Genomic DNA, 15224 nt, shown 5'->3' with positions numbered 1-15224 from the left:
GGTCCTGCTGATCATGGCCGCAGATGGTCACATTGTCCAAGTACAGGTATGTAGCCCACAAACCGTACTGGTCCACCATTCGGTCCATCGTTCTCTGAAAGACCGAGACCCCGTTAGTGAAACCGAAGGGGACTTTGCGGAAGTGGAAGAGTTGGCCGGCTGCTTCAAATGCAGTGCAGTGGCGCTCTTCCGGGCGGATTGGGAGCTGGTGGTAGGCCGACTTCCGATCGACCGTTGAGAGCACACGGTACTGCGCAATCTGGTTGACCAACTCCGCTATGTGGGTGAGGGGGTACGCATCCAGTTGCGTGAACCGGTTAATTGTCTGGCTGTAGTCCACAACCATCCAATTCTTTTCCCCAGTCCGGACGACCACCACTTGCGCTCTCCAGGGGCTGTTGCTGGCCTCGATGATCCCTTCACTCAAAAGTCGCTGGACCTCCGACTTGATAAACGTCATGTCTAGCAACCTGTACCGCCTGCTCCTGGTGGCGATGGGCTTACAGTCAGGAGTGAGGTTCGCAAAGAGTGAAGGGGGAGAGACCTTGAGGGTCGCGAGGCTGCACACCGTGTAGGGAGGGAGGGGGGGGGGGGCAAGGGTCCGCCGAACTGTAAGGACAGGCTTCAGTGATTAAATTGAAAGTCCAATCCGAGCAGTAGGGGGGCGCAGAGGTGAGGGAGGACGTAGAGCTTAAAACGAGCGTACTCTGCGCCTTGCATCGCGAGATTGGCGATACAGTACCCCCCGGATCGGAACCGAATGGGAACCGGAGGCAAGGGAGATTGTTTGAGAGGCTGGGTAGGTGTGGAGGGATCAGCGCCTTACCGTGTCGGGGTGGACAAAGCTCTCCGTGCTCCAGGAGTCGAAAAGACAGGGGGTCTCGTGCCCGTTGACCCGGACGACCATCATGGAGTTCTTCAGCTGTTTCGGCTGCAACTGGTCGAGAGTGACTGCGCCCAGCTGCAGGTAGTCTGTGTGGTCGGTGGAATCACAAGATGGCGGCCCCCATGAGTAACATGTGTCGGGCTGGGGCAAAGATGGCGACCAAGATGGCCGCCCCCATCGGTCGCACGTGTTGGTCGGTGCTGAAGCCGGCGGCCCCCATGAGTCGCACGTGTCGGTCTGTGTTGGAGCCGGCGACCAAGATGGCGGCCCCCACAAGTCGCACGATGCTGATGACGCATCTGACGGGGGAGTTCCGGACAGGAACGCAGCCGCATTGCGGGGTCTGTGGGGCTGCAAGTCCATGGGTCGGGCCTAGTGCGTTTTCAATTTCTGAGCCTTAGGTCGGCAGAGACAGACTCTAGCGAAGTGCCCCTTTTTCCCATAGTCGCTGCACATCACTTTGCGGGCTGGGCAACGCTGCCGGGGTGTTGGCCCTGGCCGCAGAAGTAGCACTGCGGTTCCTCGGACTGGGCTGGCAGACCGATCCACGGTTAGCTCAATACAGTAAAAGTCAAGCGATTTGAGCGAGCTCTGCTTTTTCCCAGCATTTATGATCCGGGTTTTTGAACGGAGTGCAGGCCTGCGATGTAGTCGGGTCTGAAGGGGGCCGCGACAAGGGTGTCCACGAGGGGTTCGTCAGGCCCACGGGGAACGCACTGAAATTCTGGGAGGCCACTTCTAGCAAGGTAGCTAGCATTATCGTGGTCGGAGGTCCCGTTTTCCAGTAGGCGCTGCCTGATGTCGTTCGAGTGGACCCTCGCCACTTAGGTGTCCCGGATCTGTGAGTTCATATGTTCCTCCGCCGTCACATCTTGATAGCTGCAGTTCTTCGCAAGTAGAGTCAGGGTTTCCAAATACTCATCCAGCGATTCACTGGCGCGTTGACGGCGAGTAGTAAGGAGGTGTCTGGCGAACCCTCATTTACGGGCTTCTTGAAGTGTGCCTTGAGTGCTGCGATTGCCGCCTCATACGTGGTCGCTTTCTCGATCATTACTGAGATTCGATGGCTCAGCCAAGCGTGGAGGAGTCGCAGCTTGAGGGTCTCCGTGGGAGGCGTTGTGGAGGAGTCGAGGTAGGCCTCGAAGCATCAAAGCCAATGTTCGAATATTTCCTTGACTTTGGACGCGCGGGCGTCGAGTTCGAGCCTGTCTGGCTTTAGAGTGGCTTCCATAGTGCTGTCTGTGACTAATAAATTGATATACCTTCAATTCACCGAGAGGCAGAGAGAGCGAGTGAACATTAGGCTTTATTAATCATGAACTTGCCAAGCCAGAGTCGGTTGTACAGATGAATGCCGCCCACAGGCGGCCTGGCTATATATGGCTCCGGTGAGGGCGGAAGTATCACCACTTCCCGGTCATAAGTCATAGGTTACAGTATCATACATGTATTAGGTGAATACATTCACCACACCAGTAAAGATAGGTAGACCCAAAATCTTAATCACAACACGCCCAACAGTCACTTGACATCAATGCAACTGAGATTCCAAGGGTTTCTCCTGGATGCTTTTGAAATTTCCCTCCAGAGACTTGGAAAATTTTTGGGACTGTCCTGATCCCACCCCCATGCATTTAAAGGAACAAGCAGCTGAAATGCCCCCCCCCCCCCCCCCCCCCTTCCACAGGCTTACCCCTGTGCTGTATGATAATTGAAGAGAAGCGTCAGAGGCAATAGGCTCTGGAAACAAGGCCATTGGTGGAACTGCATTTTTACATTCTGGCAGCAGAAAACCTGCTTCCCGGGAAATTGTGGGCCCAGCAAGATGATCGTAGGAACTGGCATAAGTGCTATGAAAGCAATTCCAGGCCACTGTTTCAAGTTAAACAATGAAACTAGGATACAGAATGGCAGAATCAAGTCAAGAAAAAGATGAATTTAGGACCAAATACTGGAAGTTCTCCCTCACACAAAGAGCGATTAACATGTGGGCTGGAAAGCACATGCAATCATTCTCGGTAGGTGATTGTTGACTTTTTTTCTGGATGGTTGGGGCTGAATGAGGCGCACTGTGCCCTGCTCATCCATACCTATCTTGTGATCTTTGCATTTCTTGAATCAGAAACTACTCATCATTTTACTGACAGTGTTTCGGAGTGACTGTGGCATATTGTTGGGTTTTCATAGAACATAGAACACTACAGCGCAGTACGGGCCCTTCGGCCCTCGATGTTGCGCCGACCTGTGAAACCATCTGAAGCCTATCTGACCTACACTATTCCATTTTCATCCATATGTCTATCCAGTGACCACTTAAATACCATCATCTCGCCACCTGGCCATAAAACTGGATTTGCAAATCAATCACCCATTATTGAATCAGCCCAATTTTCACAGCAATGGATTTTCACAGTAATTTCTGCAATGGATGGTAAATCTACAACAGCGGTTTTGCACACAGGCAGCAAGCTGAAAATCTATCCCTCGGTAACCCAGAAAACCAATTAACCCCTTACTGACTATCTGGAGATTTACTGCACTGCCAAGGCTTTAATTACATCTAATCACATTGCCAGTTGGAGGGAGTACTTCAACTGAAAGATCTGCTGTAAACTAAATTAGGAAACCCTCAATCCAGTTTGCAGTGGATTCAAATTCACAACACAAAATCTGTCTAGTATTTGGCATTAACTCGTGCCGCTGATCATTCCTTCTTTCCAAAAAAGTATTTTCTATTAATACTTAAAATTGGGCATAAACATTGTAGAGGAAGGTTACATCACTGTCAGGCAGCCAGGGCAGGAAAATAATGAAGACCAGAAAATACTGCCAGTAGAACTGAAGTTCACTGAAGTATGCAAACTTCAAGGGGGGGGGGGGGGGCATTTCAGCTGCTTGTTCCTCTAAATGCATGGGGGTGGGATCAGTACAGTCCCAAAAATTTTCCAAGTCTCTGGAGGGAAATTTCAAAAGCATCCAGGAGAAACCCTTGGAATCTCAGTTGCATTGACAGTATAAAACTGATCCTTTTCACCTTTTCATTTAAACTCAGTATTACCATCTGAACAATTGCATTACCGCGAATGTTCACAGTAACTTTTTTTTAAACTCAATTTTAAACGATGTCCATGAAACAAGACAACACTCTGAAGAAGTATTACCTGCAAGATAGGATTGTGGATATTCCAAACGCACACATCTCGTTTGTCATGAGGAAAAGCACAATACTTCCAGCAACACGCTAGCTGAATATGAGACAGTGGAGTATTGGACTGAACACAATGCTTTTCTGTAATAACTTCTTTCAAATAGCTATTTTCCGCATTCTGGTGGATAGTTTTACTTGCCTTCATTCTAAAAACAAAACGAAAAATATTATCAAACTTTAGAAAAATAAAAATTGATAGGATCTTTGCAAACAAGTATTAAAGTAATACAAGTTCTGCTGAAGAGCCAAACAGACTTGAAATGTTCGGCGCGATTCTCTGGAAAGATTTCTAAGTGTGGTAACGAGCGGGAGCTGCTGCGAGCTTCCCGGTGCTCAGCCCAGCCAGGTCGGGAATGTAATTCAGCGTTAATTGGTCCACTTAATGAGGCCCCTCAGGCTTTGCACCTCAAATGAAGGCTCGCCAGCCGATTTGCCAGGACCGCGTTCATCAGCCCCCCACTAACAAGGTCGAGCAGCACTTAAACAGCACTTTTACGGCGATGCTCCTAGATGCGGTCGAAGCCAGAGGGGGATGTCCTGTTCCCCGAGGGTCCCAGAGGGTGAGCCACAGGGCAGCGGGGGTTGCCTGGGACATGGTGACGGCAGCTGTAAGCTCGGGGAGCATAACCAGGACTGGCCTCCGGTGTCGTAAGGTCAACGACCTACACTGAGCAGCATGGGTGCGTTGACCCACCCCCCCACCCCAAGATCTTTCCACCCCCACATGCGAGTTTCCCCCCCAACTCTCCATGCGGCCCCAAGCCTCCGTTCACCCCCTCTCCCTACAACACGGGGCAGCACGGTAGCATGGTGGTTAGCATAAATGCTTCACAGCTCCAGGGTCCCAGATTCGGTTCCCGGCTGGGTCACTGTCTGTGCGGAGTCTGCACGTCCTCCCCGTGTGTGCGTGGGTTTCCTCCGGGTACTCCGGTTTCCTCCCACAGTCGATGTGCGGGTTAGGTGGATTGGCCATGCTAAATTGCCCGTAGTGTCCTTAAAAGTAAGGGAGGGGGGCGTGGATTTGAGTAGGGTGATCATTGCTCGGCACAACATCGAGGGCCGGAGGGCCTGTTCTGTGCTGTACTGTTCTGTGTTCTATGTAACACCACAAATCTTCCCTCACAACCCCCTCCCACCATAGTGAACAGCGTGTGGCTAACAATGCTCTCTATGTGTATCCTCAGGAGAAGCTCTCACACAATTGTCGGGAGAGCGGCGGCAGCATGCCGGACTTAAGAATCCACGGCAGCTTCGCGGAATGGGCCCTGGAGGTGACGGGGGTGGCTGAGAAACGGAGCGGTGACCAACGTGGAGGCTGGCGGAAGCCGCAGAGGTGAGGATCGATCAGGCCCTACCCAGAGGACCTGTCACACGTGAGTTCTTATTGCCTTACTGACTGACCCAACCCTCCCACTGGCCTCATGTCCGTTCTCCTGCAGGTCCTCCATTCAACAGCATCAGCCCTTCCGGGATGGCTCCCTCTCCTGCCTCCCAGGACAACACACCGGGGCAGAGCTCCGAGGAAGACGTGATCGATGCGTCACAGTTGCCATCACCACCCTCCACCAGCGCAGACACATGTACCTCAGTGGCAAACATTTGTCAGGCTTCTGGGGCACAATCTGGTGAGCACACCACAGCTGCTGATGTACATCAGGTGGACATAGGAGCCCCAGACAAGAGAGCAGTCTAGGTCTGTTGGATCCCAGGACCCAGCTAGGTCTCAGCCTGATGCTGAGCCGCTGGTACAGGGTTACCCGGAGCAGATGGAGGAGATAGGGAGAGGCCAGGATATTAAGAGGGAAATGTCAGCGACATTCCAGCAGGTCCATAGCCGCTTGGAGGAGTCCCAGAAGCTACGGGCACAAGAGATGGTGACGGCAATGCGTGGCACTGAGGCAACACTGAGGTGGCCCCGCAGTAAAGAACATGGTGCACAACGTCGGCACCATTAGTGAAGGTGTCCAAGACGTCGGGCAGTTGGGGACGGCCTTGGCTGAGGGTTTCGGCAGATTGACCGACTCGCTGGGGGACGTGACCAAGCATCAGGCCGACCTTGATGAGGGGCTGCTCTCATGTGGGAATGGCCGAGGTGCTACAGAGCTAGTCCCAGTCTCAGCTGAGGCTCGAACCAGCTGCCCTCCTTCCTAAAGTGAACCCCAGGGCCCTATGGACATCGAGCAGAGGGGGTGGTGGGTGCCAACCCGGACCCGTCCCATAGTGTGGGGTTAGTGGCCACACAGCTCCCCCATGTTCCACCCCTATGATGAGGCTGCATGCCCAGAGCCCCCAGAGGACACCCGCCGGGGCATCAAAGGCCATGGTAAGCAGTTGGCTGCCTCCAACTCATAAGTGAATCCTGGAGAGACACATAGACGTAGTGGTAGAGCGAGGAGGGCCAAGCACATCAAGGATCACTGAGGGCACCGTGGAAGGGGGGATAGGGTGGGGTTGGTAGGTAGGGGATGAGGGGGGTGAGGGGGTGGTGAGGAAAGTGGGATGGCACCATCAGGAGAGTGGGGAATTGTATGACACATGTGACACATTAATAATCCTTGAGCACAACCAGTATGACACCTCTGTCAATTTCCTCCGCATTGATGAGCCAACCTCCGAACCCTTGTCCCACCTCCCCAGGCGTGCCCACCCCGCCCTGGCAGACCGCGTGCAGGTGATGGGTGTGAGCGATCAGGCAGACGGGCAGAGGTCAGACTATGGCATAGATTGAGGAGCACCAGAGCTCAGTTCTCTGCGGGTGATCATCAGCCCCCCTGCCCTCGACCATGACCTGCTGGCGGTGCCGACACATTTCCAGCACCCTAAAGCATACCCTGGGAGGGTGGGAGATGGGGTTAGGGTGTGGGTAGTCGGATCACAAAACCTTTTAGTGGATTCTCTGTCTTTTCCAGTGCTGCAAACGTGGACAGGTATTCCCATTAATTTGCATTCCAGTCTCCGATTTGCTCTCATTGTTTCCACGAACAGAAAAGTCACCGGCTGGTGAGTGCACAGGCAGAGCACCACAGTCCCCTCCTTTTTTTAAGTTTAGGTCTACATAATTCCTGTCACAGGTTACAATATTACAGAGAGAGCTCTTGTTACAGGTTAGAATGTTACAGAGGGCGCCTATGGGCAGGATTCTACGGTTGCCGACGCCGGAATCGTGGTCGCGATCGGCTGGAGAGTCCCCGTTTGCGCCGCAATCGGAGACGGCGCCGCTTTAGCAATGCTCCGCCCCCTGAAAACGGCATATTATGACGCCATACGCTTTGGGACAACCTCAGAACATCACCTGAGGCCCTCCCCCGAAGCCTCGCCCTCGATGGGCCGAGTTCCCAACAGCGTGGGACACGTGTACTTTTTTTTCATGAACCCGGCATGGCGGCTGCGGACTGAGTCCAGCGCCGCCACAGTCGGGGGGGGGAGGGGGGGGGGGTGCAGGGGGGGCTTTGGAAGGGACCAGGGGCACTGCTGGGGGGTGTTCCAGGGGTGGCGTGGATGATTACAGGGGGGCTGTTTTTGGCAGGACGGGTCCGCATGCGGCCGCTGCAGGCCGCCACCATGGCACGTGCGGCCACGGGCCCGGCAATTCACCAGCAGGTAAAGCCGGGGGATTTACTCAGCGTGCCTGCTAGCCCCCCACCAGACGGCAGATCGGTGCAGCTTTTGCGCTGTTTTTTCAGCTATAAAACACCACTGTTCCAACGCCGGAGTCAGCACTTATGTCTTCAAATCAGAGAATCCAGCCCGATGTTACAGGTTACAGTGTTACAGTGGGAGCCCATTACAGGTTACACTATTGCAGAGAGAGCACCTGTTAGTTTCCAGTATTACAGAGCTAGCCCATTGCAGTGTCCAATATTACAGAGGGAGCCCCGTTAACAGTTTCCAGTACTGGAGGGAGCCACCGTTACCATTTCTGGTATTACAGAGGGAACCCCTGTTACCATTTCCGGTATTACAGAGGAGCCCCGTTACCGTTTCCAGTATTACAGAGGGAGCCCCGTTACCGTTTAGAGTATAACAGAGGGAGCCCCATTACCATTTCCAGTATTACAGAGGGAGCCCCATTACCGTTTCCAGTATTACAGAGGGAGCCCCGTTACCGTTTCCAGTATTACAGAGGGAGCCCCGTTACCGTTTCCAGTATTACAGAGGGAGCCCCGTTACCGTTTCCAGTGTGACAGAGGGGTCCCCGTTACCGTTTCCAGTATTACAGAGGGAGCCCCGTTACCGTTTCCAGTGTGACAGAGGGGGCCCCGTTACCGTTTCCAGTATTACAGAGGGAGCCCCATTACCATTTCCAGTATTACAGAGGGAGCCCCATTACCGTTTCCAGTATTACAGAGGGAGCCCCGTTACCGTTTCCAGTATTACAGAGGGGGCCCCGTTACCGTTTCCAGTATTAGAGGGAACCCCGTTACCGTTTCCAGTGTGGCAGAGGGAGCCCCGTTACCGTTTCCAGTATTACAGAGGGAACCCCGTTACCGTTTCCAGTATTACAGAGGGAGCCCCGTTACCGTTTCCAGTATGACAGAGGGGGCCCCGTTACTGTTTCCAGTCTGACAGAGGGAGCCCCGTTACCGTTTCCAGTATTACAGACGGAGCCCCGTTACCGTTTCCAGTATTACAGAGGGAGCCCCGTTACCGTTTCCAGTGTGACAGAGGGGTCCCCGTTACCGTTTCCAGTATTACAGAGGGAGCCCCGTTACCGTTTCCAGTGTGACAGAGGGGGCCCCGTTACCGTTTCCAGTATTACAGAGGGGGCCCCGTTACCGTTTCCAGTATTAGAGGGAACCCCGTTACCGTTTCCAGTGTGGCAGAGGGAGCCCCGTTACCGTTTCCAGTATTACAGAGGGAACCCCGTTACCGTTTCCAGTATTACAGAGGGAGCCCCGTTACCGTTTCCAGTATTACAGAGGGAGCCCCGTTACCGTTTCCAGTGTGGCAGAGGGAGCCCCGTTACTGTTTCCAGTGTGACAGAGGGAGCCCCGTTACCGTTTCCAGTATTACAGACGGAGCCCCGTTACCGTTTCCAGTGTGACAGAGGGAGCCCCGTTACCGTTTCCAGTATTACACAGGGGGCCCCGTTACCGTTTCCAGTGTGACAGAGGGAGCCCCGTTACCGTTTCCAGTATTACAGAGGGAGCCCCGTTACCGTTTCCAGTATTACAGAGGGAACCCCGTTACCGTTTCCAGTATTACAGAGGGAGCCCCGTTACCGTTTCCAGTCTGACAGAGGGAGCCCCGTTACTGTTTCCAGTGTGACAGAGGGAGCCCCGTTACCGTTTCCAGTATTACAGAGGGAGCCCCGTTACCGTTTCCAGTATGACAGAGGGAGCCCCGTTACCGTTTCCAGTATTACAGAGGGAGCCCCGTTACCGTTTCCAGTATTACAGAGGGAGCCCCGTTACCGTTTCCAGTGTGACAGAGGGAGCCCCGTTACCGTTTCCAGTATGACAGAGGGAGCCCCGTTACCGTTTCCAGTATGACAGAGGGAGCCCCGTTACCGTTTCCAGTATTACAGACGGAGCCCCGTTACCGTTTCCAGTATTACAGAGGGAGCCCCGTTACCGTTTCCAGTATTACAGAGGGAGCCTCGTTACCGTGTCCAGTATTACAGAGGGAGCCCCGTTACCGTTTCCAGTATTACAGAGGGAGCCCCGTTACCGTTTCCAGTATTACAGAGGGAGCCCCGTTACCGTTTCCAGTGTGGCAGAGGGAGCCCCGTTACCGTTTCCAGTATTACACAGGGAGCCCCGTTACCGTTTCCAGTGTGACAGAGGGAGCCCCGTTACCGTTTCCAGTATTACAGAGGGAGCCCCGTTACCGTTTCCAGTATTACAGAGGGAGCCCCGTTACCGTTTCCAGTATGACAGAGGAGCCCCATTACCGTTTCCAGTATTACAGACGGAGCCCCGTTACCGTTTCCAGTCTGACAGAGGGAGCCCCGTTACCGTTTCCAGTCTGACAGAGGGAGCCCCGTTACCGTTTCCAGTATTACAGAAGGAGCCCCGTTACTGTTTCCAGTATTACAGAGGGAGTCCCGTTACCGTTTCCAGTGTGACAGAAGGAGCCCCGATACCATTTCCAGTATTGCAGAGGGAGCCCCGTTACCGTTTCCAGTATGACAGAGGGAGCCCCGTTACCGTTTCCAGTATTACACAGGGAGCCCCGTTACCGTTTCCAGTCAGACAGAGGGAGCCCCGTTACCGTTTCCAGTCTGACAGAGGGAGCCCCGTTACCATTTCCAGTATTACAGAGGGGGCCCCGTTACTGTTTCCAGTATTACAGACGGAGCCCCGTTACCGTTTCCAGTATTACAGAGGGAGCCCCGTTACCGTTTCCAGTATTACAGAGGGAGCCCCGTTACCGTTTCCGGTATTACAGAGGGAGCCCCGTTACCGTTTCCAGTATTACAGAGGGAGCCCCGTTACCGTTTCCAGTGTGACAGAGGGAGCCCCGTTACCGTTTCCAGTATTACAGACGGAGCCCCGATACCGTTTCCAGTCTGACAGAGGGAGCCCCGTTACCATTTCCAGTATTACAGAGGGGGCCCCGTTACTGTTTCCAGTATTACAGACGGAGCCCCGTTACCGTTTCCAGTATTACAGAGGGAGCCCCGTTACCGTTTCCAGTATTACAGAGGGAGCCCCGTTACCGTTTCCAGTATTACAGAGGGAGCCCCGTTACCGTTTCCAGTATTACAGAGGGAGCCCCGTTACCGTTTCCAGTGTGACAGAGGGAGCCCCGTTACCGTTTCCAGTATTACAGACGGAGCCCCGTTACCGTGTCCAGTATTACAGAGGGAGCCCCGTTACCGTTTCCAGTCTGACAGAGGGAGCCCCGTTACCGTTTCCAGTGTGACAGAGGGAGCCCCGTTACCGTGTCCAGTATTACAGATGGAGCCCCGTTACCGTTTCCAGTATTACAGAGGGAGCCCCGTTACCGTTTCCAGTCTGACAGAAGGAGCCCCGTTACCGTTTCCAGTCTGACAGAGGGAGCCCCGTTACCGTTTCCCGTATTAGAGAGGGAGCCCCGTTACCGTTTCAAGTATTACAGAGGGAGCCCCGTTACTGTTTCCAGTCTGACAGAGGGGGCCCCGTTACCGTTTCCAGTATTACAGAGGGAGCCCCGTTACCGTTTCCAGTATTACAGAGGGAGCCCCGTTACCGTTTCCAGTGTGGCAGAGGGAGCCCCGTTACCGTTTCCAGTATTACAGAGGGAGCCCCGTTACCGTTTCCAGTATTACAGAAGGAGCCCCGTTACCGTTTCCAGTCTGACAGAGGGAGCCCCGTTACCGTTTCCAGTCTGACAGAGGGAGCCCCGTTACCGTTTCCAGTCTGACAGAGGGAGCCCCGTTACCGTTTCCAGTGTGACAGAGGGAACCCCGTTACCGTTTCCAGAATGACAGGCGGAGCCCTGTTACCGTTTCCAGTCTGACAGAGGGAGCCCCGTTACCGTTTCCAGTCTGACAGAGGGAGCCCCGTTACCGTTTCCAGTATTACAGACGGAGCCTCGTTACCGTTTCCAGTCTGACAGAGGGAGCCCCGTTACCGTTTTCAGTCTGACAGAGGGGGCCCCGTTACCGTTTCCAGTATGACAGAGGGAGCCCCGATACCGTTTCCAGTATTACAGAGGGAGCCCCGTTACCGTTTCCAGTATTACAGACGGAGCCCCGTTACCGTTTCCAGTCTGACAGAGGGAGCCCCGTTACCGTTTTCAGTCTGACAGAGGGGGCCCCGTTACCGTTTCCAGTATGACAGAGGGAGCCCCGTTACCGTGTCCAGTATTACAGAGGGAGCCCCGTTACCGTTTCCAGTCTGACAGAGGGAGCCCCGTTACCGTTTCCAGTATGACAGAGGGAACCCCGATACCGTTTCTGGTATTACAGAGGGAGCCCCGTTACCGTGTCCAGTATTACAGAGGGAACCCCGTTACCGTTTCCAGAATGACAGGCGGAGCCCTGTTACCGTTTCCAGTCTGACAGAGGGAGCCCCTGTTACAAATTACCAAAGTAATGGTTCCAAACGCAGGCTGTTTGAGAGTCTAAGGGTTGAATTTTCTGCTCCCACCTGTCGGGAAATCATCACGGGCGGAACAGAAAATTGGATGGACCAGTAATAGATCAGTGGACTTCAGGTAGGAATTTACGATTGTGCAATGAGTTAGATTGGAAACTTCCACTCCAACGAGATCATGTGATTACCCAGAACCAGGATCTGGTTGAGGAGAGTGAAGGACAACGTTCAGCCGGCGGGAATGAGGGACAGGATTTGGTCGAGGAGTGCAAAGGACAGGTTCTGGCCGGGATGAGGGAGACAGGAACAGGGGAGTGTGAGGGGACAGGGTGGGGAGTGTGAGGGGACAGGGTGGGGAGTGTGAGGGGACAGGGTGGGGAGTGTGAGGGGACAGGGTGGGGAGTGTGAGGGGACAGGGTGGGGAGTGTGAGGGGACAGGGTGGGGAGTGTGAGGGGACAGGGTGGGGAGTGTGAGGGGACAGGGTGGGGAGTGTGAGGGGACAGGGTGGGGAGTGTGAGGGGACAGGGTGGGGAGTGTGAGGGGACAGGGTGGGGAGTGTGAGGGGACAGGGTGGGGAGTGTGAGGGGACAGGGTGGGGAGTGTGAGGGGACAGGGTGGGGAGTGTGAGGGGACAGGGTGGGGAGTGTGAGGGGACAGGGTGGGGAGTGTGAGGGGACAGGGTGGGGAGTGTGAGGGGACAGGGTGGGGAGTGTGAGGGACCGGGTGGGGAGTGTGAGGGACCGGGTGGGGAGTGTGAGGGGCCGGGTGGGGAGTGTGAGGGGCCGGGTGAGGAGTGTGAGGGGCCGGGTGGGGAGTGTGAGGGGCCGGGTGGGGAGTGTGAGGGGCCGGGTGGGGAGTGTGAGGGGCAGGGTGGGGAGTGTGAGGGGCAGGGTGGGGAGTGTGAGGGGCAGGGTGGGGAGTGTGAGGGACAGGGTGGGGAGTGTGAGGGACAGGGTGGGGAGTGTGAGGGACAGGGTGGGGAGTGGGAGGGACAGGGTGGGGAGTGTGAGGGACAGGGTGGGGAGTGTGGGGGACAGGGTGGGGAGTGTGGGGGACAGGGTGGGGAGTGTGGGGGACAGGGTGGGGAGTGTGGGGACAGAGTGGGGAGTGTGGGGGAACAGGGTGGGGAGTGTGGGGGACAGGGTGGGGAGTGTGGGGGACAGGGTGGGGAGTTTGGGGGACAGGGTGGGGCGCTTGGGGGACAGGGTGGGGAGTGTGAGGGACAGGGTGGGGAGTGTGAGGGACAGGGTGGGGAGTGTGAGGGACAGGGTGGGGTTGGTGGGGAGTGTGGGGGACAGAGTGTGGAGTGTGAGGGACAGGGTGTGGTTGGTGGGGGACAGGGTGTGGTTGGTGGGGGACAGGGTGTGGTTGGTGGGGAGTGTGAGGGACAGGGTGTGGTTGGTGGGGAGTGTGGGGGACAGGGTGTGGTTGGTGGGGAGTGTGGGGGACAGGGTGGGGTTGGTGGGGAGTGTGAGGGACAGGGTGGGGTTGGTGGGGAGTGTGAGGGACAGGGTGTGGTTGGTGGGGTGTGTGAGGGACAGGGTGTGGTTGGTGGGGAGTGTGGGGGACAGGGTGGGGTTGGTGGGGAGTGTGAGGGACAGGGTGGGGTTGGTGGGGAGTGTGAGGGACAGGGTGTGGTTGGTGGGGTGTGTGAGGGACAGGGTGTGGTTGGTGGGGAGTGTGGGGGACAGGGTGTGGTTGGTGGGGAGTGTGGGGGACAGGGTGGGGTTGGTGGGGAGTGTGAGGGACAGGGTGGGGTTGGTGGGGAGTGTGAGGGACAGGGTGTGGTTGGTGGGGAGTGTGGGGGACAGGTTGTGGTTGGTGGGGAGTATGGGGGACAGGGTGTGGTTGGTGGGGAGTGTGAGGGACAGGGTGTGGTTGGTGGGGAGTGTGGGGGACAGGGTGTGGTTGGTGGGGAGTGTGGGGGACAGGGTGTGTTTGGTGGGGAGTGTGAGGGACAGGGTGTGGTTGGTGGGGAGTGTGGGGGACAGGGTGTGGTTGGTGGGGAGTGTGGGGAACAGGGTGTGTAGGGGGTAAATGTAGGGTGTGTAGGGGGGAGGAGGTGAATGTAGGGTGTGTAGGGGGGAGGGGGTGAATGTAGGGTGTGTAGGAGGGAGGGGGTGAATGTAGGGTGTGTAGGGGGGGAGGGGGTGAATGTAGGGTGTGTAGGAAGGGAGAGGGTGAATGTAGGGGAGGGGGTGAATGTAGGGTACGGGGTGAATGTAGGGTACGGGGGAGGGGGTGAATGTAGGGTACGGGGGGTGAATGTAGGGTACGGGGGGGTGAATGTAGGGTACGGGGGGTGAATGTAGGGTACGGGGGGTGAATGTAGGGTACGGGGGGGTGAATGTAGGGTACGGGGGGATGAATGTGGGGGGCAAGATGTGGTGGAGGGGTTGAGTGTGCGGAACACGGTGTGGGAAGGTGAGAGTATGGTGGGGGTGCATGTGGGGGCAGACAGGGTGCGGTGGGTGTCTGTGGGGGGGAAAGGATATGGTGGGTGACTGTGGGGGGAAAGGGTATGGTGGGTGTCTGTGGGGGGGAAAGGGTATGTGGGTGACTGTGGGGGGAAAGGGTATGGTGGGTGACTGTGGGGGGGAAAGGGTATGGTGGGTGACTGTGGGGGGAAAGGGTATGGTGGGTGACTGTGGGGGGGAAAGGATATGGTGGATGACTGTGGGGGGGGGAAAGGGTATGGTGGGTGTCTGTGGGGGGAAGGGTATGATGGGTGTCTGTGGGGGGAAAGGGTATGGTGGGTGACTGTGGGGGGGAAAGGTATGGTGGGTGTGTTGGAGGGGAAGGGTGTGTTGGAGGGGAAGGGTGTGTTGGGAGGGTCAGGGTGGGCGAGGGGACAGGGTGGGCGAGGGGACAGGGTGGGCGAGGGGACAGGGTGGGCGAGGGGACAGGGTGGGCGAGGGGCGGTGTGGGCGAGGGGCGGTGTGGGCGAGGGGCGGTGTGGGCGAGGGGCGGTGTGGGCGAGGGGCGGTGTGGGCGAGGGGCGGGGTGGGGGAGGGGCGGGGTGGGGGAGGGGGGGGGGTGGGGAGGGGACGGGGAGGGGAGGGGGTGGGGAGGGGACGGGGTGGGGAGGGGGACGGGGTGGGGAGGGGA

The 15224-nt window shown here is 56.2% G+C and overlaps 1 protein-coding gene across 9 annotated transcripts in view; it reads right to left on the bottom strand.

Annotated features, from left to right (window-relative positions):
* The window catches only part of wdr27 (WD repeat domain 27), a 599569-nt gene that overhangs the window by 580257 nt on the left and 4088 nt on the right, over window positions 1–15224 (bottom strand). For 8 of the 9 annotated variants that reach the window (XR_005462840.1, XM_038815943.1, XM_038815902.1 and 5 more), the window contains exon 2: window positions 4048–4240. Coding sequence is in view for 8 of the 9 variants with exons in the window: in XM_038815943.1 (XP_038671871.1) it covers window positions 4048–4239 (192 nt within the window). In the remaining variant the exon portion in view is untranslated. Of the gene's footprint in view, window positions 1–4047; window positions 4241–12303; window positions 12370–15224 lie in introns of those variants that run through there. The other variant, XM_038815910.1, reaches the window with a different exon arrangement.

The sequence above is a fragment of the Scyliorhinus canicula genome, chromosome 1 (assembly GCF_902713615.1).
Source record: "Scyliorhinus canicula chromosome 1, sScyCan1.1, whole genome shotgun sequence".
NCBI classification, from domain to species: domain Eukaryota; kingdom Metazoa; phylum Chordata; class Chondrichthyes; order Carcharhiniformes; family Scyliorhinidae; genus Scyliorhinus; species Scyliorhinus canicula.
This window is presented reverse-complemented; position numbering and strand designations above follow the sequence as displayed.